The sequence below is a fragment of the Arvicanthis niloticus genome, chromosome 8, assembly GCF_011762505.2.
Source record: "Arvicanthis niloticus isolate mArvNil1 chromosome 8, mArvNil1.pat.X, whole genome shotgun sequence".
Taxonomy (NCBI): domain Eukaryota; kingdom Metazoa; phylum Chordata; class Mammalia; order Rodentia; family Muridae; genus Arvicanthis; species Arvicanthis niloticus.
In genome coordinates, this window is record NC_047665.1 from 37,438,836 (window position 1) to 37,461,097 (window position 22,262).

A 22,262-nucleotide genomic window follows, 5' to 3' on the forward strand; every position below is an offset into this window, starting at 1 on the left:
GATGGCTCCAGCAGCACCTGCTCACTTCTAGCCTCAAAGGAGAGGGCAGCTCTTTTCCTCTCACCCCAGCCCAAATCTCAGTATCATCCCTCTTTGACACATGAGGCATGTGGTGGCCATCCATGGTCCACTCACTGTTATTGATAGATAAAAGTTTAAGCTGGTACCAAAGACTAGAGGGACAAGGGCCAGCCTCATATCCAAGGACACCAATGTCTGCATCTCAGATGGGACACCAATGACCAAGAAAGTAATGTGACCAGAGTCTCATGTTATAAGCCGACGAGTTTATTAGAGTTACATGCAGGGGCGTGGGAGGCTAACAGGTAGCACACCACTGGAAAGTCCCACCCAGCATGGTAATGACTCAGTTCTTAACTTCCTGTATTTCATGAGATTTCCCTTCTTCCTCCAGTGGGGAAAGGTTCAATTTGAAGGGAACAGCAGTGATGAGTATACAGAAACACATTCATAGCCTCTCCATCCACCAGCCTCTTGTGTGATGCAAAGGGGTGGGTGAGGGGTGGATTAGCCAGCTTTGATCCTCAGGACTCTAGGCTCTAACTGACTGTGTCTTGTCGCAGTATAGTCTGAAAGAATGAAACATAATTTAAACAATTCATAACTTACGTATTTGAACCAATAGTTACGGAAGGCAGTAAGTCCAAGTGGCTAACGGTTTTCACTGGGAGGTTTTGGCGTTGGCTGTGGGACTTGGGAAAGACAATTTCTTTGGGTCTCAGGTTCCTTCATACAAAACTGGAATAAGACTGAACTCTATCTGAGCTGTAGCCCCATTTCAGGCACTGTGCTAAGCACTGCCATCGTTTCCTGTCCTCATCCTAGTGATGTCATAAGGCAGGGAAACCCCATATTATTCTGCAGCCCAGGGCACAGAAGCTCAGTGGAATGAAATAACATGGATGAGCTGGAACAATTTAAATGTGTGTTTTATGTGGGACTGTACTGGTGATTAAATTGTGTATGTGTGTGCATGTGCGCTCGTGCTTGCGCATGTGCACGTGTGTATAGAGGCCGGAGTTCAATGCTATGTATCTTCCTCTGTCTCTCTCTCTCCACTTTAGTTTTTGAGAAGAAGGTCTCACTAAACCTGACACTCATTATTCTGATACCCTGGCTTCCCAGCAAACCCAAGGATCCTCCTGCCTCCCTCTCTCCAATGTGGAGATTACAGGCGTGCACTACAGGTGTCCTTTTACATAGGTGCTAGGGATCTGAACTCAGGTCTTCATGCTTCCACAGTGAGCACGTTGCCAAGGAAACCATCTCCCCTGGTGCTGGCAATTAAACAACAGTGATTATTAAAATTTTTACATTTGTGTTTACTTTGGCTGCACAACATACTGAAGCTAGAATGGTATGGAGATTAGCATGGCCGCTGCACAAAGATGAAATGCAAATTCGTGAAGCACTCCTTATTTTATTTTAAGAATAGTTTGCATTTAGAGTCGGAGATATGCCTCAGTGGTTTAAGAGCACTTGCTGTTCTTGCCAAGGACCCATGTTCAGTTCCCAGTATGGACACTGGGTGGCTCTCAACGACCTGCAACTTCAGCTCCAAACCCATCCAATATCTTCTTCTGGACTCCAATGGCACCAGGGCACACAGGCATGTGCACACACATATACATCATTTTTTTTTTAAATAAAAATAAATATTTAAAAAGTTTTGCATTTTAACGGAGAGCTGTGGATAAAAGTAAGCCATTTGTACTGGTAATGAAATATTCAGTATTTTTTTAACCTAATGTTAATAATTTGGAAGCTACTATATTGTTTCATGTTCCTCCTGCGAGTGAAACCCTAGCATACTCTTTAATATCCTCAGAGGACAGCCTTGTTGACATAACCCAACTTTGAAAGCACCAAGAATCTGAAACATTCAAACCTTTGCTGCTGCAGCTGGGAAAAGAAGAATATCCAGATGTCCCCTTAAAACCCAGACAGTTATGTAGAAGAGAAAGGCATCTTCCCCGAGGGAAGTCAGCAGGCAGGGCTGTGAGAGGAAGGAACGATTCGATGGTTTCTACTCATCTGTCCCCACTTTCTCTCACACCACTGCTGGGTGCTAGGGGCTCATTCCTCATAAGTACAGATCTGATGGTCACCCAGGGTACAAGCTATAAACTCGCCTAGAATCCTTGCAAAGGTTCTGGGGAAACAAGATCAACAAGGCCACTTCCTCTGTCCCTTCATTGTACCATAGAGAGGGTAGAAAGATACAAGTACAGATTCTGGTTCCATAGGGGTAGTCTGACCTTGGCCATACCAGGTGTCTAGCTCCCTGAGAACCCATTTCCTTGTTGCTGAGATAGGATAACAAAAACGTTTGGATTTCAACAGAATCAATGCATGCTGTATTGTATGGCAGATTATGTGGTATACGATAGGACTGTGGATGTCTTAACTGTTATTACTAATGAATATTCCTGGAAGGCATGGCTGGATCAGGCAGTGTGACCACAGGCTACAACAAGCTGTCCCTGATCTCCTGAGTCAAGAGCATCTCATGTTCCTTGCCTGGCTACTGAGTAGATGCTCAGGTGCCTGGTGCTCTGAGGTTCAGAAGAGGAGAGATGGATGCAGAAGGTACAGGATAGAGAAGTCAGGGATCCTTGGATGCAAAGGAAGAAAGATGCACTGGGAACTAGATGGGTCTGGGGCAGAAGTGCTTGGGAAGTAGCTACACAGCAATGCAGAGGGGAAAACGTACTTTCCCTTGATCTGCCCCTGAAAAGACAGCCATGCCTCTGATGAGGCAGGTCCCTGAAGACCTCATCTTCTGCCACCTATGGTTCTTCAGGTCCTAATGCTATGAAAACCAGCACAAACAATTGAATCGTGTCTGGAATAAGACTTGCTCTCAGGCCCCTCATAATAAGTGATGTATCTTCACTTATTATGGGCTACAATGCAATGAACATGGAAATATATTTCTAAAAACATTTAAAAAAAAAAAAAACCCACCCAACTCCAGTGTGGCACTTGGCTGTTAGCTTAGTACTCAGGGAGTGAATCAAGAGGATCCATCACTGCAAGTTCAAGGCCAACCTAGGCTGTATCCAGGTCAATCAGGGGTACAAACAAAATAAACTTAACTAGTGGAATGTCACAGCCCAGTCTAGTCTCCCTTATGATTACATTAGCCTGTAACTGAGTAAACTGCTAACACAAAAACAAACTTAAAAATAAAGTGTCTAGTATGAAAAAGTATTATGAAAGGGAAAGATAAAATGTGAGTACACTTTTGCACCATCATGAGGTTTAAAAATTGTAAGTCAAATCTTTTAAAGTTGGGAACCACCTTCTATGCAAGCTCCAGAAGCCATGAGTGTCCCAAGGGAACTGCCCAGTGATTCCAGCGTAAGTTGATGCGACCCCTGATGAGCTGACATGCTCAGATTAGGGCTTTTCTCTGGAGACCCAGTTCTTTTCTCCTCTCTATTCAAAGTTATTCCTCTCCTGGGGACTGAGTGAGAAGTTCATTTCAAAATAGCATCGTGAATTGTGGTTTGCATTTTTATTTCTATGCAGTTTTTGCTTTGTCTAACAATCTCTGTGAACTTACGGCCCCAGCTGAATTTTTGCCCTGGGAGGAATCCCTCCTTTTATTATTATTTTTTTTTCTGTTTCCCAGTGCAGCCCTTTCTTCTTGCTCAGGACACTCAACTATCTCTCAGCTGCCTCCTTCCTGTCCCAAGTCTCTCTTAAGAGACATGACAGACGTTTAGAGTTTTGTCCTTTTGATGGGAAAAGGAAATTCTAAGCTCAGACTAGGTCTCTTCTGGGACAAGCACACAGATGCCACACTTTCTGGGTAATGGTGCTGGAGCCAGCCTGGCTTCATGAACACTGTGTGCTATATCCAAAGCTAATGTAATGACAATAATTCTTGACAGACACGTAATGATCCACCATAAGTGCCATTGGAGATGTACCAGGGTTTGTGGGGCTTGAACTGGTAGGGGGAGGACAGTGGGGACTCACTGATGTAATAGCCCCAGAGTCCTGGTCACTGTGACTCCAAAGTCTAGTTGAACCTAATACTTAATAGCATCTTCCTACCCAGAGGGCAATAGGATGCTTGCTCTTGGCTTGTGAAGCCGCTGATATTTTAATTAATCTTTCCAGGAAAACATTGGCCTGCGGTCCTTAGAAACATCACTTTGCTGCCTGGCCTTGCAAGAATCTGACCTATTTTAGAAAGGCAGCTTACTGTGGCCCTAGGGTTCTTTTATGCAAGAGAGAGAGAGAGAGAGACAGAGAGACAGAGACAGAGAGAGCCCGAGACAGAGAGCGATGAATTTTTTTCTTGCTGACTGGGGCCTGGATACACAAGTCAATTACAGCTACTGAAACAAAGACTCTATAAATGTTGTGTTAGTGAACTAAAGGTCTACACAGATTTGTACTGAGAGAACCATCCCAAAATAACCATATACACTCTAGTAGACTATTGGGCAGGGACCATCCTTCTGAGTATCAAGAGGACCACTAACACAAGGCCTCACAGGGCTGGGCCCTTTGACAGTGTGGTATCTGTGGCCATACCACCTAGCTTAGTTTGTGATAAAAAGACTCCACTTCCTGATCACCCTTAGGCTGGGGCTGAGAACACACTAAGAATCCACCTCTTCTGACTTTTCACGTTGGAACTGGTGGCTCATGTTTGCAAACCCAGCTTCCAGGAAACTGAGATAGGAGAACTGTTGGGAGTTCCAAGTAGACCTGTAAGCCTGAGCTACCTAGTAAGTTCTTTGTCCTCATAAAATCTTTTCTAAAGAAAACAGAAGAAAGAAAAGAGAAGAAAAGAAAAGAGAAAGATGAAAAGAGTTTATATCATTAGAGGAGTGTCTTGGAGTTTCCTTTTTTCCGTCTTTTTTTTTTTTTAATCTCATTTACCTTTATTTTATGTGCATTGGTGTTTTGCCTGCATGTATATCTTTGTGGAAATGTCAGATCTTGGAGTTACAGACAGTTGTGAGCTGCCATGTAGATGCTGGGATTCGAACCCAAGTCTTCTGGAAGAACAGTCAGTGCCCTTAACCACTGAGCCATCTCTCCAGCCCCATGTTGTAGGGTCTCTATTACTATTATAAGACACCATGAAAAGCAACTAGAGGAGGAAGGGATTTATTCCATTTTACCACTCAGGTCACACTCTGTCATATATGGAAATCAGGACAAGAACTGAAGGCAGGAACCTGGAAGCAGGAACTGAATCGGGGGCCATAGAGGAGTATTACTTACTGGCTTGCCCACCATTGCTTGCACTGCCTGCTTTCTTATACACCCTAAGACCACTGCCTCCGTGAGGCCTCATCCTCCACCAATATTTAATTGAGAAAATGTCCTTAGATGTTCCTCCAGGCAATCTGATGGAGGCATTTTCTCAGTTGAGGTTCATCTTCTCAGATAATGTCTAGGTTTGAGTCAAGTCAACAAAAACAGACTAAGACAGACAATCTAGTGTTTTTTGTATTTACTGGACACAATGTCCACAAATAAAGGCCTTAGTCAAGCTTGTTTTGATCTCCAGTCTCCCAAAGATGTAAAAACAGACAGGAGAAGAAACAGACAGGAGAAGGCAACGGCCCAGAAGACAAGAGGAAACGTGACTCTTTCTAATGAAGCAAAACTCAAACTGTTCTCTACGGCAAGTTACGAAAACACCCTTTTCTTTCTTTGTACAGTTGGTTCTCAGAGTTTTCAGGGAAAACAGACACTTGTCAATCAGAGGTAAGCCTGTAATTCCTATAGGCTCAGAGCTGTGGAATGGAGGCAGGAAGAGAGCTGAGAGTCTGAGCATCCTGGGCTACATACATACCAAGATCTTGTTTCAGAAAAGAAAAATTATGATCTGATTATCCTCAATCTGAAAGGCAGAAGGAATGAAAATGTCGTATGCCCTCATAAGTGCTCTGCTGTACGAGATGTAACCTGAATGCCTTAGGTGGTTTCCCATAAAAACAGGTAATCCAGGAACGGAATGTGCTGGGAGGAAGCCTTCCTTCCTCTGGGTGCTCCTGAAGAGAATGGTTTCTCTGTGATAGTCTCCCAACCAAACAGCTCAAGAGCCTCATGGAGCTTAAGCCGCGCCGTGCGGTGCTCTTCCGCCACCTACTGACAACTTTTGCTCATTGCGGTTTCCCAAGGCCTTGGTGCATTATCTCGCTCAAATTAGAGTAGGTCACTGAGTCCAAAGGAAAACGTAAATATCCTTAAATTCTGGACAGCTATCTTATTTTGCCAATTGTCTTTGGTCTTCTACTGCTAAAATAATAATACATTGTGCTGGAGAGATGGCTGAGCAGAGACATGCCTGCCACATAGCTTGCCCTGCGTGGCATGTGTGGTCCCTGCCTCCAGTCAATAAATTAGGCTTGAGAGATGGTTAGAGTCTTGGTGCTCTTGAGGTCAACCCAGGTTTGATACCCAATGCCCATGTCCAGTTGCTCACAACTGCCTGGAACTCTAGCTTTACAGGATCTGCGGTTATTTTCTGGCCTTGGCAGACACATGCATGTGGTGCACATACAAACACGCACACAAACACATATGCATAAATAGAAACACTATTTAAAAAGAAATAAATTTATTTAATGAAAAACAAAATAGCATGTCAAACATGTAGAGTCTCAATTTTTTATAATTTAAAAATCCTGCATATTTCAAAGCATTTGTAGTTTCTTTTTTTCATAAAATATGATCACCCTTAAGGCATTTAGGAAATTGTGTGTGTGTGTGTTCACACTGGTGGTGTTTTGGGGGATGGTCTGGGGCTTGTATAGACTGATGTAGTACCACTAAACTATACCCCAACCTCCAAAGGAATTTTAGGAGAGAGTAGTCTGTGATGGTCAGCTCTGCTTGTCAACTTGACACATCCTAAATCACCTGGAAATAGAGTCTCAAAGAGAGACTGTAGAAGAGTGAGGTAGGCCTGTGGACACATCTGGGAAGAATCATTCTGATCACATTAACTGAAGTGGGAAGATCTGTCCATTGTGGGTATCACTGTTCCCAGGGTCTGGGGCCTGGAACGTATAAATGTAAGGAGGACACTGAGCAAAAGCAGACTTCTATTTGTTCTTGTTCTACTTTTGCTGAGGATGTGACAGGCTGCTCCAAGTTCCCGGCTTCCTTTTTTCAACATGATAAACTGTAACTCATGATTGTAGACAAATAAACCTCCTTTTCTTAAATTGCCTTTGTCAGTATATTTTATCACAGCAAGAATGAAATCAGAACTTATTTGCAAACAGCAGAGGGAGGAATCTTTGCAGAATCAATGTTGTGGAACTCCATAGAAAATCAGCAAATGCATACCAGCACATGCATATGCAAATTATGTAAATATAGACTCCAGGGCTGTCATACACACAGGCCTATACATGCCTTTGAAGACTGAGCAGTTGTCATCAAAAGCCACAGTTCAGTAACCCAGCTTCAGGAATTCTAGCCAATGGAAAGAATCTAAATGTATCACACACATACACACGCACACACATGCACATGCACACACACACAGAAGCATGTGGACACACACATGCACATACACACAAAACCATATGTACATGCTATTAAGTAGTCTCTTATTTTAACATAAAACTTAGATTAGCCCTAGCTGGCTTGGAACTCACAGAGACTTGCTTCCTTCTGCCTCCAGACTGCTGGGATGAAAGGCGTGCGCCATCATATCCAGCCTAAAAGTTAGATCTCTTAATATAATTTTCTAAAAATAAACATTATGCCTCTTTGGATCAATAAACAAAAAAAAACTACATTGTTTCTGTGGGTGGCGACATTTGTTACTTTGCTTTTGTATTCTTGTTCTTATTTACAGGACACAGTACAGTGTTTATTTGCACAAGAGGAATGCATTTTAATGGACGTAATCACCAGTTGAAATCATGTCAGTTTTTAAAGGATAATACTTCAAAAATGACAAGTACTAGTCCACAAATTTTTCTGCAAGAGAAATCAAAAGATCGGTTTGATTTTCTCTAATATGTCAGAGATGCAGTTAGAAGAATAAAGGAGAAGGAAGAAGAAGGAGGAGAAGAGAGGGAAAGAAGAAGGAATCCCTGTGTGTGCTTGGGACAAGATTTATTTTTCCCTACAGCAGTGGTTCTCAACCTCCCTAATGCTTGGACCCTTTAATACAGCTCCTCATGTTGTGGTGACCCCTCCCCCAACCATGAAACTATTTTCATCACTACTTCATAATTGTAATTTTGCTGCTGTAATGAATTGTAATGTAAATATCTGTGTTTTCTGATGGACTTAAGTGACCCCTGTGAATCAGTCAACCTCCAAAGGGCTCATGATCCACAGGTTGAGAACCAGTGCTCTAGACGATGGCTGTGAACCCATTGGGAGAAGCAGAGCCCCGTGAAAGGAGTGAGTCCTGGGAAAGCCAGGTCATCAGTGTAAATATTTTCAGTTGCAGGTTTTCCACAACTTGTGTGTGTGTGTTGGATGTGTGACTGTGTGCTGAGAGGTCAGAGGTCAATGCCAGGTGTCATCCTCAATTACTGTCTACCTTATTTTGTGTGACAGGGCGCCTCACTGAACCTGGAGCTCATCAATTCAGCTGGCTTGGCTTGACAATGGGCTCCAGAGCTCCCCCTGTCTCTTCATCCCCTCCCCCCTAGTGTTGGGATCATGACACACATTATAACCCCAGCCATTTACCAGGGGTACTGGAAATCTGAACTCAGTTCTTCACATTTGCATGGCATGAACTTTATTGGCTGAACTGTACTTTTCTTAACCACTCAAGCATGCCAACTGTGTAGACTCCACAAAGTGTTTATAGAATGCCCCATGTTGGGGTTGGGTATGGTGTCAACTGGCCACAAATCAGGAAAGAACCTAGAGAAAAGGGAGTATTTTCAGAAGGAAGGTCATGTCGCCTTTTGCTTGCATGGCCTCCCCTCTTGCTGCAGGGTGGTTTGTGCTCTGTTGATGCCGCCGATCGATTTCTTCTCTGACAGTAGAACCAGCTTTCTCAAGCTTCCCTTGTGGGCTAGGACCAGCAGCTCTCTGGAGCCTTTTGGTGCCCATCCCCAGATTGTGACCACTGGAACACCCTGCATGTGAACTGAGTTACCAGTCATCCCCCTGCACCCGCCCCCGTGAGAGACTTCTGCTCTGCAACTACCTCAACAGTTGAGGCCCAGCCTTAAGAATTGGATCCTGGTTTCTTAGTGTCTAGGGTTATTTGTTTTGATCATTTATAATGTGCCCATGTGCATGTGGTTTTGTTTCTCTAGAGAACCCTGACTAAAACTCTCCACACCACGTGCCCTCCTCAGGCCTTCTCTCTAGAAGCCCTTGCCTCCTCACTTCCCTCACCACACTCTCAGATCCTCAATCTACATTCATCTGAATGGGGAAACAGTTGTTAATAATAATTCTGTTACAATTTTCTTTTAAATTTTTTGGTGTGTGTGTGTGTGTGTGTGTGTGTGTGTGTGTGTGCAGGAGCATACATGTTCTTGCTCTTGCCTAGATGCACATGTGGAGGTCAGAGAACAATTTTCAGGAGTTTTTTCTTTCCTTCCACCATGTTGGTTCCAAGAATTAGACTCAAGTCATCAGGCTTGGCCACAAGCCTACACTCACTGAGCCATACCCATAGCCCATGATATTCCAAAATAAACCATAGTAGGATAAACTATCTTAAGTTTCTAGACAGATGTGTCATAGCTTTGAAAAGGGGTGTGGTAGTCTGTATATGAATTATTGTCCTTGAGAAGATGGGGGCAGGAGGATCTGGAGTTCAAGGCCAGCTTGCATGACATAAACAGACAAATGTCTGAATGAATGTGTGGTGGCTGGATGAATGGTGAATAAATGACTGCCTTAAAATGTGGATAAAGGAGAGTAACAAGAGTAGGAACACTTCTTATTTCAGAACATGCTATGAATCTGTGTGTACACTGACAGCTATGTCAATGAGACAGAAGCAGACATTCCCAGAGTCTCTGTGGGGGAGTTCTACTGTCCACAGTGTCTCTACTAGGAAGCCCGGACATGCTATGGTGGTGTACACATACAGCCACCAGAGATGGGTACAAGCTTTTCAAAGCTCAGAGTGTTTACTTTTCTAAAAACTACTCTGTCACAAAAATGCTGTCATTTTGTCTGACTGGAAATGACAGGTTCTGTTCATGTTAAAGAAAACACCTGCCTCTGTACAGCTTAGGAGTGAGTTCCAGTCCTACCCACCATTATCAACCAAGTCACCCAGTGCTATATTTAAAGACTGTCTTTTCCCTATGCTTCTGTCGCTCTTTGTACTAAAAAAGGTGCTCATGAGTGGTACACGATTAGCACATGCATGTGATCCAGCACTGGGGAAGAGGCAGGAGGACCAGGAATTTAAGGCCAGCCTGGTTTGTGTTCAGGCCTCTCTTTATGATCATATACTTTGCTTGTTCTCTCTCTCTCTCTCTCTCTCTCTCTCTCTCTCTCTCTCTCTCTCTCTCTTTCTCTCCCCCTCCCTCTCCCTTCCTCCCTCTCTCTCTTTCTCTCTGTCTCTCTACCTCTCTTACTTTTTTTGACCAATCCTTTCTATAACTCATTACTAAAAGGGGAATTTCCTTTAAACTTCATTAAAGGATACAAAAAAACCTACCAAATACAATTTCACTTTTGCTCAAGCCAGAGAGAAGGAAGTCTCTCTCCAGAGGGCTGAGAGAACTGTTGATATCAGGAAATGAAAAGGTGACCAAGGTAACCTTTAAAGCAGCATTTCGAAGAGTTCAGTAGAAAGGTGAGACTTTTTATCCCAAGTTACAGAACTTAGTCCAGTGTGGTGACTCCTGCAACCTCAGCACTTGGACTACTGAAACAGGAGGATTGCCACTAGTTTGAGGTCAGCCTGGGCTACAGAGTGAGACATAAACTTCTATTTTAAAACAATTTTTTATTTGCCCAAGATATACATCTGAACATATACTTGGATAAACATTATATTATTTTAGTAGTAACAATAATTTACCCTCTAGTATAAATCACAAAGTCTAATTTCTGACTTCCAAGCATTTATATTTTTTCCTAGTGTGATATAAACAAGAATAGTCTACTATTCTTGCTGCTTATTCTAATGAGAAGGAGATAGTCCATCTTCCATTGATTAAAGTTAGGCAGCAATTCTGAGGTCAAAATCAAGAGGTAGGTGACAGAGTCAGAGAGTGCACTTGACTGTGGCAGGTAAAAGATAGAAAAACAACATGCAAAGGAGAACCCTGGTTAACAATTACAGTTCCTTAGAAACACATGAGTACATCAGAAACAGTCAAATAGACAGAAAAAGCAACCTCTTTGCCTATTTGAAACAATGTTTTTCAAACTCTATAAGAGTTGTTTTTTTTTTTTTTTTTTTTTTTTTTTGGTTTTTTTGAGACAGGGTTTCTCTGTGTAGTTGTGTAGTCTTGGCTGTCCTGGAACTCACTCTGTAGACCAGGCTGGACTTGAACTCAGAAATCCGCCTGCCTCTGCCTCCCAAGTGCTGAGATTAAAGGCGTGTGCCACCACCAAGAGTTGCTTTTTCATGGCTTTTTGCTGTGGTTATTTTGAAGACAAAGATTCTTATTTTCTATAGATTTTAAAAAATATTTTCTCTTTAAGATTATTAACTAGTGTTCTCATGAGCCATCAATCAAAGATCTATTGAACTATGAAAACTCCCAGGCTTAATTGATTGACATATTTCACAACAGAATCAAAGTATTTCTAGTGAGAAGGGACCTTTGGGCTCCCTGCCTGTGTTTGGAAAGGAGATGGTGCCAACAGCTCTCTGAAAAACTGAAAACATTGTTCTGAAGCAGCCCTGGACAGATCTATCAAAGAACACAGCTGTTTTTACATCCCCCCCTTTTTTTTTTCCAGCAGCACCTCCTCTTTCCCATTTTCTTTCAGTCTCTTCCACCTTCCTCCCAGACCACCATCTCTCCTCTAGTTTTCTTCCTTTTTGCTGCTGGAGTCTTGTAGCTTTACCTTCCTGTCTCTACTATGCTGGGACTCATGTTTTCCTTTTGTTAGGCTCTATTTCTATTTAGCCTCATTCTTGGCTTTCCTTGGATCTCTTGTACAGGAGTGTAGATGTATTTGCGGGCATACTGAGGTGGAACCCAGAGTCTCATGCACTCAGAGCACATGCTATACTACCAGTCCACATCACCAGCCCCAATAAAAATAGTTTTGAGTCAGTCTATGCAATAATGTACAACAGACACTTATGTGAACATCCCTTAAATGTAGTGTTTGTCCATTGCCAATAGAAACTTGTTTTCTTTGGCATAAACTGCTGCATTCAAGATGTAAGATCAAATTCTTGATTTGGGGGCATTGTTTGCTGTCTCTGAATAAAAGACACTGTTAATGAATAATGGTAGTTATGGGTGCGTCTATGAAAGTGTTTCCAGAAAGGTTTATCCAAGCAGGGAAGACCCATCTTGAATGTGCAGGCACTGTCCTATGGGCTTGGGTCCTAGATTGAATAGAAAGAGTAAGTGAGCAAAGCACAAATGTCCATATCTCTTTGAGATGACTGGGGCACAGTGTGACCTGCCAGCCGCTGCTCCTACTGTAGGCCTTCCCCAACAACATTGTCTGTGTCCTGTGAGCTAAGACAAACCCTTCCTTCCCTCGGTTGCTTTTGTCAGTTATTTTCTCAAGCTATGAAATGTGTTCTTTTCCTCCTCGAATGTGTATCACCTACAAAACTATGCATTGTGGGTGTGGTGCTGTGCACTGGGGTGATTATACAACACTGTCTACTTTATACGTATGTTCAGGAACTTGTACGTGTGCCAGAGATCAGTTCAGGCATCTTCCTCAAGAGATGGCTACCTTGTTTTGAGACTGGATCTCATTGGCTGAAACCCACTGGTTAGGCTAGGCTGGCTGGCTCTGCCTGTCTTCCTCTCACCAGCACTGGAATGACAAACATGCCCCACGAAGCCTGCCTTTCTGTATGGATGCTGAGGAGTAACTTGGATTCTCATATGTATGACAAACACTTTCTCAACTGAGTCATCTCTTACATATAGTAAATACAAAGGGGTAGGCATTGGTGGAATAAGTAAATATAAATGCATGGGTCAAGAAAATTACCATTTCCACAGCATGTATTCTTTTGTTCACATGTAGGTTGGAACAAGCTTTGTAGCACGGCTAACAAGACTCTATGTCTGGCTGTGGAAAGGACAAATCTGACTTGTGCCACAAAAGGTGACCTTAGGCTCTGCCTCAGCCACTGCTTTCAGCAATTCTCTTTCCCAGTTTTATTGTTCTTTCTCCTTTTGGACTCAGGATTTCTCTCCAAAACAGCACCTGTTTTCCTTAGCAGTCCGTGTCACCTCAACTCTTCCAAGGAGACCTCTGAGAGGGTGATCTTACTAGTTGTCTTTATGTTTTCTTTATATCTTTGTATATTTATTCTTACACCTCAGTGCTTTTGTGTTATCTGTCTTTCATGATCCCCTAGAAGTCATGCTTCCTGTAATTCAGGTGATGAAGTGAATGCCATGGGTAGTTGGCTAGGTGTCTACTAGCCCCACACGATGCTTACCTGGGACATGCCAGGTCTGGTCTAACCACAGTGCATTAGGAACGACCTCCAGTTGGGTGGTGTTAGAGGGAGTTTTATCTGAAAATGATTCCAAAACCTGCAAGAAACAAAGCAGAGAGACATGAGCTTTGAACGTTGATGACTCTTTCTTGGCCAGAAATTTTTTTTGGTGCCTGGTCTCAGCTCTCCCCAAAGGTAAGTCTTGCCCTACTCTTTCAGTTTCTGAGTTTTCAGAGTCCCTTAAAGCAGGATGACATCTATCTGTCTGTGGTGAGCCCATTTTAAGTAATTCCTATTAGTGAAAGTTACCTTCATACAAGATACACAAAGCATCAGGTTGGAGTATTAGGTGACCACATCCCCTTAGATGTGGGAAGATGAACCTGCTTCCTGAAGAATGATCTGGATGACTGCTGAACTAGACTCAGAAATGGCACACATAAGAACTCACCCTGAGGAAAACACAGGGAATTTGCCAAGAGATGCAGGCATGATTCCTCCAACCACTGTTTCAAATGGTGAGAAACAGGAAGGGCTCAATGGCCAAAGACTGTTAAAGGAGGTCTGAATCCTGGCATATGAGGCTGGCATTAAAATGCCCATGGGAGAAAAGATACAGAGATGGGCGAATGACTGGTGGTGGCCATGCTGGTGTTAGAGTGAGGATAGAAATGTCCTTGCTGGGAAAACCTCACAGTATGCTTGGAAACAGGCAAGGAAAGATGAACCAGGTACCAAACACAAATTGTTCTCTGTCTGTCTCCATTACTGCAGCTCAGACTCCTGGGCTTTGCACTGACATGTTAATGACTAAGGGGTATCTGCCTACCTACCCTAGCTTCCTGCTAAAGCTAAAGCTAAAAAGGCTAAAGATGGAAAGATAATTCACTATCCTAACCTGTGGTCATCTTGATTTCCAGAAAGAACAAAGCCCCCTCTTGTCTCTGCCCCTATAAAATACCCCATGAGGGCAACTATCCATTTAGGGGGTGAGGCTCTACCAGGAACAGAAGTGACCTTCCTGAAGGACCCGGCTCATTCTCTGAAGTGAGGAGAGGTAATAAGGGCTTCTTCCATCCACCCTGCTATACAGATTGAGAACTGAGGTAATGGCCCAGTCAGACCACAGCTTGGCTGAACTGCCTGACTGTGCACACTTCCACCTTATCTCAATACCCTGAAGATGGATTTGAGCCATGGGTCCCCTTTATCTGGTTTTCTTTATGCAGCCACCCCGAGCATTCTATAACCTCCACATGCATAACCATGCATATATGCATGCATGCACATGTGCATACAGAGGAACTGTTCTGACTCCTTTGCCATGAATTAGCACATTGAGACAGAGGAAGAAATGTGGGGTGTCCTGTGTTTTTGCTCTACAGCACTGGTTACATGTGCTCTGTTGAAAATGAACAGGGCTGGAGAGATGGCTCAGTGGTTAAGAGCACTGACTGCTCTTCCAGAGGTTTTGAGTTCAATTCCCAGCAACCACATGGTGGCGCACAACCATCTGTAATGGGATCTGATGCCCTCTTCTGGTGTGTCTGAAGACAACTACAGTGTACTCACATACATAAAATAAATAATTCTTTAAAAAAAAAAAAGAAGAAAAAAGAAAAAGAAAAAAGTGAACAAAACGTGTATGTCCCAACTCCAAGAGTAAGAAGATGGGCAGAAAAGCCAGCTCTGGGGTGTAGTTGGAATATTCTAGATGAAGTTGCAGAATGTCTATACTGGTCTGGCACTGAGATACTGTGGTATCATTTCTTCCCTACCCCCAACAATATGTGACATGTTATTGAAGACACTCTATCTACAGAAGTGTGGGTGTGCAGAGATACAGGCCAGGAAGACACATGGCCCTTTATCAAGAGTCATCCTGAGAGAGGGCAGAGGGAGGGGCAGGAAACAGGTTTCACACACAGGAGGGACAGCTGAAACCATAACGGCTGTAGCAGACACATACGCCTACTTTATTTAAAGTATTTATTTAAATACTTTATTTAAATAAATTTATTTATTTAAAGTATTTATTTAAAGTATTTTTAATACTTTAAAATACAGTTTTAAGACAATAAAGGTGGGGGGCTGCGTGTGGTGGCTCACACCTGTTATCTCAGCATTTTGGAAGCTAGGCCAAGGAAGGTTTGGGGACAGCTTAGGTTATGTCATGACTTCCAGGCTGATCCAGCCTATAGAGTGTGGGCCTGTCTCAACCAACCCAACCAAATAAAGAAAACCAAAATTGTAAAGGAAATAAGTTACAGATGATGGTATATATCAGGGTCCCGCTGCAATCGGGTCTGGAATATATAAATGAATATTTCAATGCACTCTCTAGAGGGCTTTACTTAAGATATTCTAATTTTAAAAATTCTATTCTAATTAGTTTGTGTGTTTCTATGTGTATATGAATGCATGCACGTGTGCACGGTATATATGTGGAGGTCAGAGAACAACACTCAGTTGTCATCTCTCTCCTTCTACCATATGTCCCCCTGGGATGGAATTCAGGTCAGCAGGCTTAGCAACAAGACCTGTTACTGCTGAACCATCTCTGCAACCCAGACATATTAAATAATAGGAATTTTAAAAATGAAATGTCTTCATTTTTTCATAGGGCCAGTAGTGATGATAAGACTACATTTCCTTTACTGATCTTATACATGTAAAAACAGAAAATTGTTCTTTCTCAGATTCCAAATGTGGTCTTCATAATACATGGAGTTTCTGAGTATGAGCAAGCACAAATACAAGTGGGTTATTCCTGTAAACCATCCAGTCTACAAAACACTGAGTTCAAGAGTTTTTTTTTGTTTGTTTGTTTGGTTTTTTTTGTTTGTTTTTGTTTTTTTGTTAAAAAGAAGATCCAGATGATGGTATATTCCTGTAAACCCAGCTTATGAGAGATGGTGAAGTAGAGACTGTCAGGAGTTAGCCTGGGCTACAGGATGATACGTTATCTTAAAAACACAGAGGAAAAAGAATGGAGCCTCTACTATGTCTGCTAACTTAGGGAACACAGTTAGCCACTGACTACAACTTCCTTGTACGCACCCTGTGCCTTATGCCCCTCCCCCACCACAGCCCCGTGGCATGGAGCATTCTCAGGCTAGGCTTACAGATGATGGTATATATCAGGGTCCCGCTGCAGTCGGGTCTGGAATCCGATATATAGGTCATCCCACAGCAGGCCATTCTTCACCACATACCTGATGACATCCACACGGCTTCGGATCTGAAATGGAAACACAGCAGCTCTCAGGGGGCCCTGGCAGTGTGAGAGTTCATTCCCCCATATCCTCAGAAAAAGTAGCTGCCATGCTGGCAGGAGTGAAGAGCGAAAGAAAGGAGAAAGGGAGAAGTCTCCTGGATACAGGTCACAGGCTGAGAACAGGAGGGAGCCAAGAACGCAGTGACAGAGTGGCAGAAAGCAGGGCACCGATGAGAAGCTGGGCCAACTGGGCAGATCCACAGCTCAAATCCAGGGTCAAGCTTCACGATGTAATAACTACTGCCTCAGCTTCTTCATCTATAAAATGATGATTAAAGGTGACATTCCTCATAGAGCTGTAGGGAAAACAAGTAAGTCTTGTTATGACCAGAAAACACTTAACATGAAGTTATACACTAGGTGCTCAAGAAACGATACTACTGCCAAAAGCAGCAGGCCTGCTGCCACCTGCCTTGGTGTTCATGGCAACAAGTGGGTATGTCCAGACTGCCAAGGAGCAGGGCTCCCTTAAGTCAGGAGGTTAAAGTCTTTAAGGATTCCCCACCACACCACCTGGACATTGCAAGGCCATGTCAAGGGATTCGCTGGAAACTGGAGCCCCATAAAACATGTCCACATTGACTTAACTCCCTCTCCAGAGACTCACTGAGCTCCCTTAGAGACCGAGATGGAATTCTGCTGTTGCCAGACTACTAAAATTTCCTTGTATATCCGATGCTGGGGGAAGGGATAACCTGAGGTCCTGGTGTCCAGGAGGAATTAGCCTTGTACAGAGACTCGGTACAGTTTGGACAACTTAGGTGAACGTGCGTATGTTCCGGCTTGGTCTGGTGATCTGTATAAAACTGCGACACTGTGAAGAAAAAAGGTCCAGCTTGGCTGAGTTTAGAAACAAACCTCAATTTCTGTGACTTTGTTTTCTGTTTCCTTGTAAAGTGCTGGTGTTAAATGAATCTAAGTCAATGGACAACAACTTTGGAACAGCCAGACAGAAAGCTAACCTGTGACTCACCAATGCACTGGCTGGAAGGAGGTAGATTTCCAGCAGGGAGCTTTCTTCATTCTCTGACCCTTGGGTATCAGTTGCCTGTGAACATATTGAGCTGATAAAGGAAAAGAGTCCTTGGCTTCTGGCCTTGTTTGTGAAGAGTCTATTTGTTGGGTTTTATGGTATGTAGCGGTCCTGGAGCACTCTCCCGGTTCAGTCCTTGGTTTGTTTTGTGCTCTTGTCACTAACGTGTTAGACAGGTATGTTTCAAAGAACTGTTACTATGAAAGCTCTGTTGGGCCATTTGCATTGGTTGTATGGTCATGTGCCAAGTCTCACAAATGTTTGTCACACTCCGTTTGCTTTTCTGTGTAGCCTGATTTGACATTTACCTTCAGAGTTTGGCTTGCTCCTTAGCTGCATATTTGAAGAGCATAAACCTTTTAGACTCAGTTTATGTCCATGGCTGTGCAAGTGAAGGGATAAATCATGTCTGCGGCCTAAGGTTTAAGTAGCCACTGGAGTGGGTCATGGCTGGGGGATAAAGATGAGGATTCCTAGAAAGGCATCTGATTTCACTGGAACTTAAGCACACTTTGTGGGGATCTTTATTATACCTCACGGAGGCCTAAGAAATGGCGATTCTTCACTATTTTGGAGGCCCCAGAGGGAGAATCCAGGCTGACTAGTCCTTCTGTGCTCTCCCAGTGCACCTTGGAATAATAGAACTTTTAATGAATCTGTTTTTCTTCTGACAATTGGCTTAGGAGAACACTGGAGATGTCATGACTGTAGCAAAGGTCTTCTTACAGATTACCTATCTGAGGTTCTCTTGGATACTGAAGAGTCCATGAAGTACCCAGGATGAAAATCCACTCCAGTTGTAAGAACTCTAAAAGGCTGGTTGGCTGACTAGAACTTCATGATGTTGGAGAGATATAAACCACAGTCCAAATCATCCTAGGCCGTTTTCAGCTCCTTTAACAGCCACCCATCACCCATCTGTGTCCGAGTCAACATTCCCTTGCCTTATTGGACACAACCTTTGGGATGCATTAACTTAGCAGACCACAAGTTTCCGTCGTCCCAAAAGCTAAGAATGTCACCAGATAGCCTGCGAAGACTGTAGCAGAGCATTCTCTGCTTTGCTGTGACCTGCTTACCTGATGTTCTTCTCTTTGAGAAATCCCTTAAGACTTTACTTCATTCTGAAATTTAAAACTTCCTAAATCATCTCCACGTTGTAGTATGTGGAACTGGAGCAATCCTTACTTGTGTCCCTAGGTCATAGTCACTTATATTTGGCAAGGATAAATCATGCCATACTTATTTTTGAGCTGTGTTTCTGAGTCAACAGAAAGATGTGGTGGTAGGACGGGACAGTGATAAAGACAGGAAGAGAAGGGAGGGGAAGGAGAGAGGACAGTGGGTAGGGAAAGGAGAGGGAGGAAGAGGAAGGGACCCCACCAGGGGGGCTGCTCACTTCTTCATAAGGATGCTCCCGGCTGGGTCTTTCTTTTGGAAAGGATAAGTCTAGAAAGTCCACCAAATAGTCGTACCCTCCGGGAAAAGGCCTGAAGTCTTCATCTGTTTCAATCATCTGTGCAAATTACAGGGCAGTAAACGGTAGAGCACTCATCAAGTGGTAGAGGTCTTTAAGAAATTCGAAGACTATGGAAATCTTATATTAAAGAATAGCAGTGGCTTGAAATAACCCCCTCATCTTCCTCCCTCCCTCTCTACTTCCCCCTTCCTCTATTTCAGTTTCTCTTGAGAGCTGATAGCATTACATCCTTCCACATCAGCAAAACTGCTTCCTCTCACCACTGGAACTTCCGCAGCACAGAGCAGTATTAGCCATGTGACAGCAAGGAGCACCGGAAGCCTTCAGATGGGGGAACGTGAGATGTGGAATATATGTCTCACATCATAGAGCAGCTAAACAGAAATGCATTCATTGGGCCAGCAAGACAGCTCAGCAGGTAAAGGTGCTTGCCACCAAGGCTGGCCACATGAGTCCAGTGCCTGGAACCCACATGGTGGGAGGAGGGAACTGGTTTCCACGAGTTGCTCTCTGACCTCTACACACTCACTATAGCACACACACACATACACACAAATACAGACAGACAGACAAACATATATAAATGCAATTTAAAATTTTAAAGAAATATAATCATCAAAAATTCTAAAGATTTTACTTTCAAGCTGATTGATTACCCAAGTGAAAATATCACTCAGTTTCCCAGGACTTTGAGTTTTAAAGATGATTTTCTTAAAAATAGTTGAGAGCTAATCTAAGTACCACCATTTTATAATATTTAAAAATATATAAATGGTCTTATACCTATTCCTTTATGCCATTAAAAGAAGAATGTTTGAATGCCTCAAATATAAAAATTGTCTCATCTTAAAATAACTCATCCCAAGAAGGAGGTGGGTGGGGAGAACTGGCATCTTTCACCAACCCATTCACACAGTATTTAGATCATCACTGACCAGGGAAAATATGGCCACAGGCTGGTATGAAAAACATGCTTCTCGAGAACTGTGACTTTGGCGTACAGCAAGTGTGACCTGGTATTGATGCTCAGGGGCTGCACAGTAAACTGAGGATTGGTCCTCTCCTGAGAGCAGCCAGTCCCTGTGGGTGCCTGTGAGTGCTGCCCATATCCTACCGTCATCTAAGAATGTTGCTTGTACAACCCCAGGCACCAGACATAAGTCAGGTGTCACCAGTGATCCATTGCCCTGACCACTGCCTACCTCAGGCCTCTTCTTCCTCTTGCACCCACTGTCTGCTAAGTATGACTGTTGCCATACTAGGCATTGAAGCCAGGGCCTCCTGCATACAAAGCATGCACTCTACACAGATCTGCATCTCCAGCCTGCTCGGCTTTTGGCAGACCTTGAGAAGCATAGAACCTGAGCTTTGTACATGTGTGCTTTCTGAGGGAGGAATGACAAGTGGCTTTGGAAATCATGGAATGCAGCCTACTGGTTACCACGGCCATATGAGTGAGCCTCGGTGTGGCATGACCCTGAGGAGAATGCATCCTGAGGACTTCATGCTGTTACAGAGTTCTGCTCTGCTTGCTGCCTTCACGGTTCTCTTAATCTAAAAATAATATGAAAACCTTAAGGGGGCTTCCGGTACCTCACTGAACAGTATCTCTGGCACTCACAATAATAATGCTTGACCTCTTTCAGGCATTGTTACTGCAGCAGATTAATGATTCAATTACCACCCTAGGAAGTACGTAGAGACATAGATTGTCAGCAATGACCACCATTACCCTTAGAAAACATTTGGAAAAATGAAGGTGTTAGTGAAGCTAGGTTGAGATGTTTTTGCTACTGTTTCTGATGTAGAAAACCTTAGGGAACCATTTGAAGTTCAGATAAGCACACTCTTACTAGTTAAGCAAGGGACCTTTTAAATTCAGGGAATAAGAACAATGGCTAATGAGACTCTCACTGAGGCTGGACTGGTAATGATTGATTTCTTATACTAATTTTTGCCCTCAGCTTCCTAAAAATGATTTATTAAGGTTTTCTGATGAGTAGATATGCATTCTGAGGATTTGAGGTCGATATAACTGATTTTTAGCATTCTTACAAGATTTACTTTTAAAGATAAATAATAAAATAATCACTCCTTTTTTTGAAACTGCAAATTGCTGCCTGTCAGTAAGAGAAACTGGCTGAGAAAACTACCTTGCTCACACTTTGTTAATCTATAACAAGTTTGCTTAGTTAGAAATATATGTGGGTTTGTGGAATAATTTGTTTTCTTTACCTGTATTATATAATGTTATTTCTTGTAAAGATATTGGAGAACACACTGTTTTCTCGAAATCATTCACTAAGAAAACAAAAATTGTAATCATGTAATTTTATACTGCTTGAAAAAAAATAGCTGGGATATATAATCTATAGAAGAAAAAATAAAGTATGAGTTGCTGAAACATTGTTCCTTCCATCCATCAACTATGTGCATGTATGTATCTATATGTGTAAAGTTTGTGTGAATGGAGGTTGGGACATTGTTCCTTCCATTCATCAACTATGTATATGTATGCATATATGTTAAGCTTGTCTGGGTGTGTGTTGGAGCATGCATGTATATATGCATGTATATAGATATGTGAAATGCTTGGAGCCTGCTTGCTGGAGCTTTGCTCTAACCATTCTATGTGAATGTGTATATATCTGTCTGTGGGTCTGTATGCACGTATGTATGCACATATGTATATATTAGTGTGTATAAAGTTATTGGACTTTGCCTTTTGTTTCATCTATGTGTGTGTGTTTTCTTTCTTTCCTTCTCTTTCTTGCCGACCCCAAAGAGTTAAAAGAGCTACTAGCTTTTCTATTGGCCACAGGGAGTACCAGCCCAGTAAATTAAATTTTGTTATCTCAGAGAAAAG

At 42.9% G+C, this 22,262-nt stretch overlaps 1 protein-coding gene and 1 non-coding gene across 5 annotated transcripts in view; one reads left to right on the forward strand and one right to left on the reverse strand.

Annotated features, from left to right (window-relative positions):
• Positions 1–293: 293 nt before the first annotated feature.
• Positions 294–22,262, reverse strand: part of LOC117713908 (cytidine monophosphate-N-acetylneuraminic acid hydroxylase) — a 92,610-nt gene continuing 70,641 nt past the window's right edge. For 3 of the 4 annotated variants that reach the window (XM_076939235.1, XM_076939234.1, XM_034510443.2), the window contains exons 13-16: positions 19,316–19,432; positions 16,732–16,847; positions 13,607–13,703; positions 11,395–12,523 (exon numbers count right to left, since the gene is read on the reverse strand). In XM_076939235.1, the coding sequence (XP_076795350.1) occupies positions 13,628–13,703; positions 16,732–16,847; positions 19,316–19,432 (309 nt within the window). In that variant the 3' untranslated portion in view covers positions 11,395–12,523; positions 13,607–13,627. Of the gene's footprint in view, positions 591–11,394; positions 12,524–13,606; positions 13,704–16,731; positions 16,848–19,315; positions 19,433–22,262 lie in introns of those variants that run through there. The other variant, XM_076939236.1, reaches the window with a different exon arrangement.
• Positions 1,339–1,444, forward strand: LOC117714502 (U6 spliceosomal RNA). The gene has a single exon (XR_004607571.1). It is a non-coding gene; the product is annotated as a U6 spliceosomal RNA (small nuclear RNA).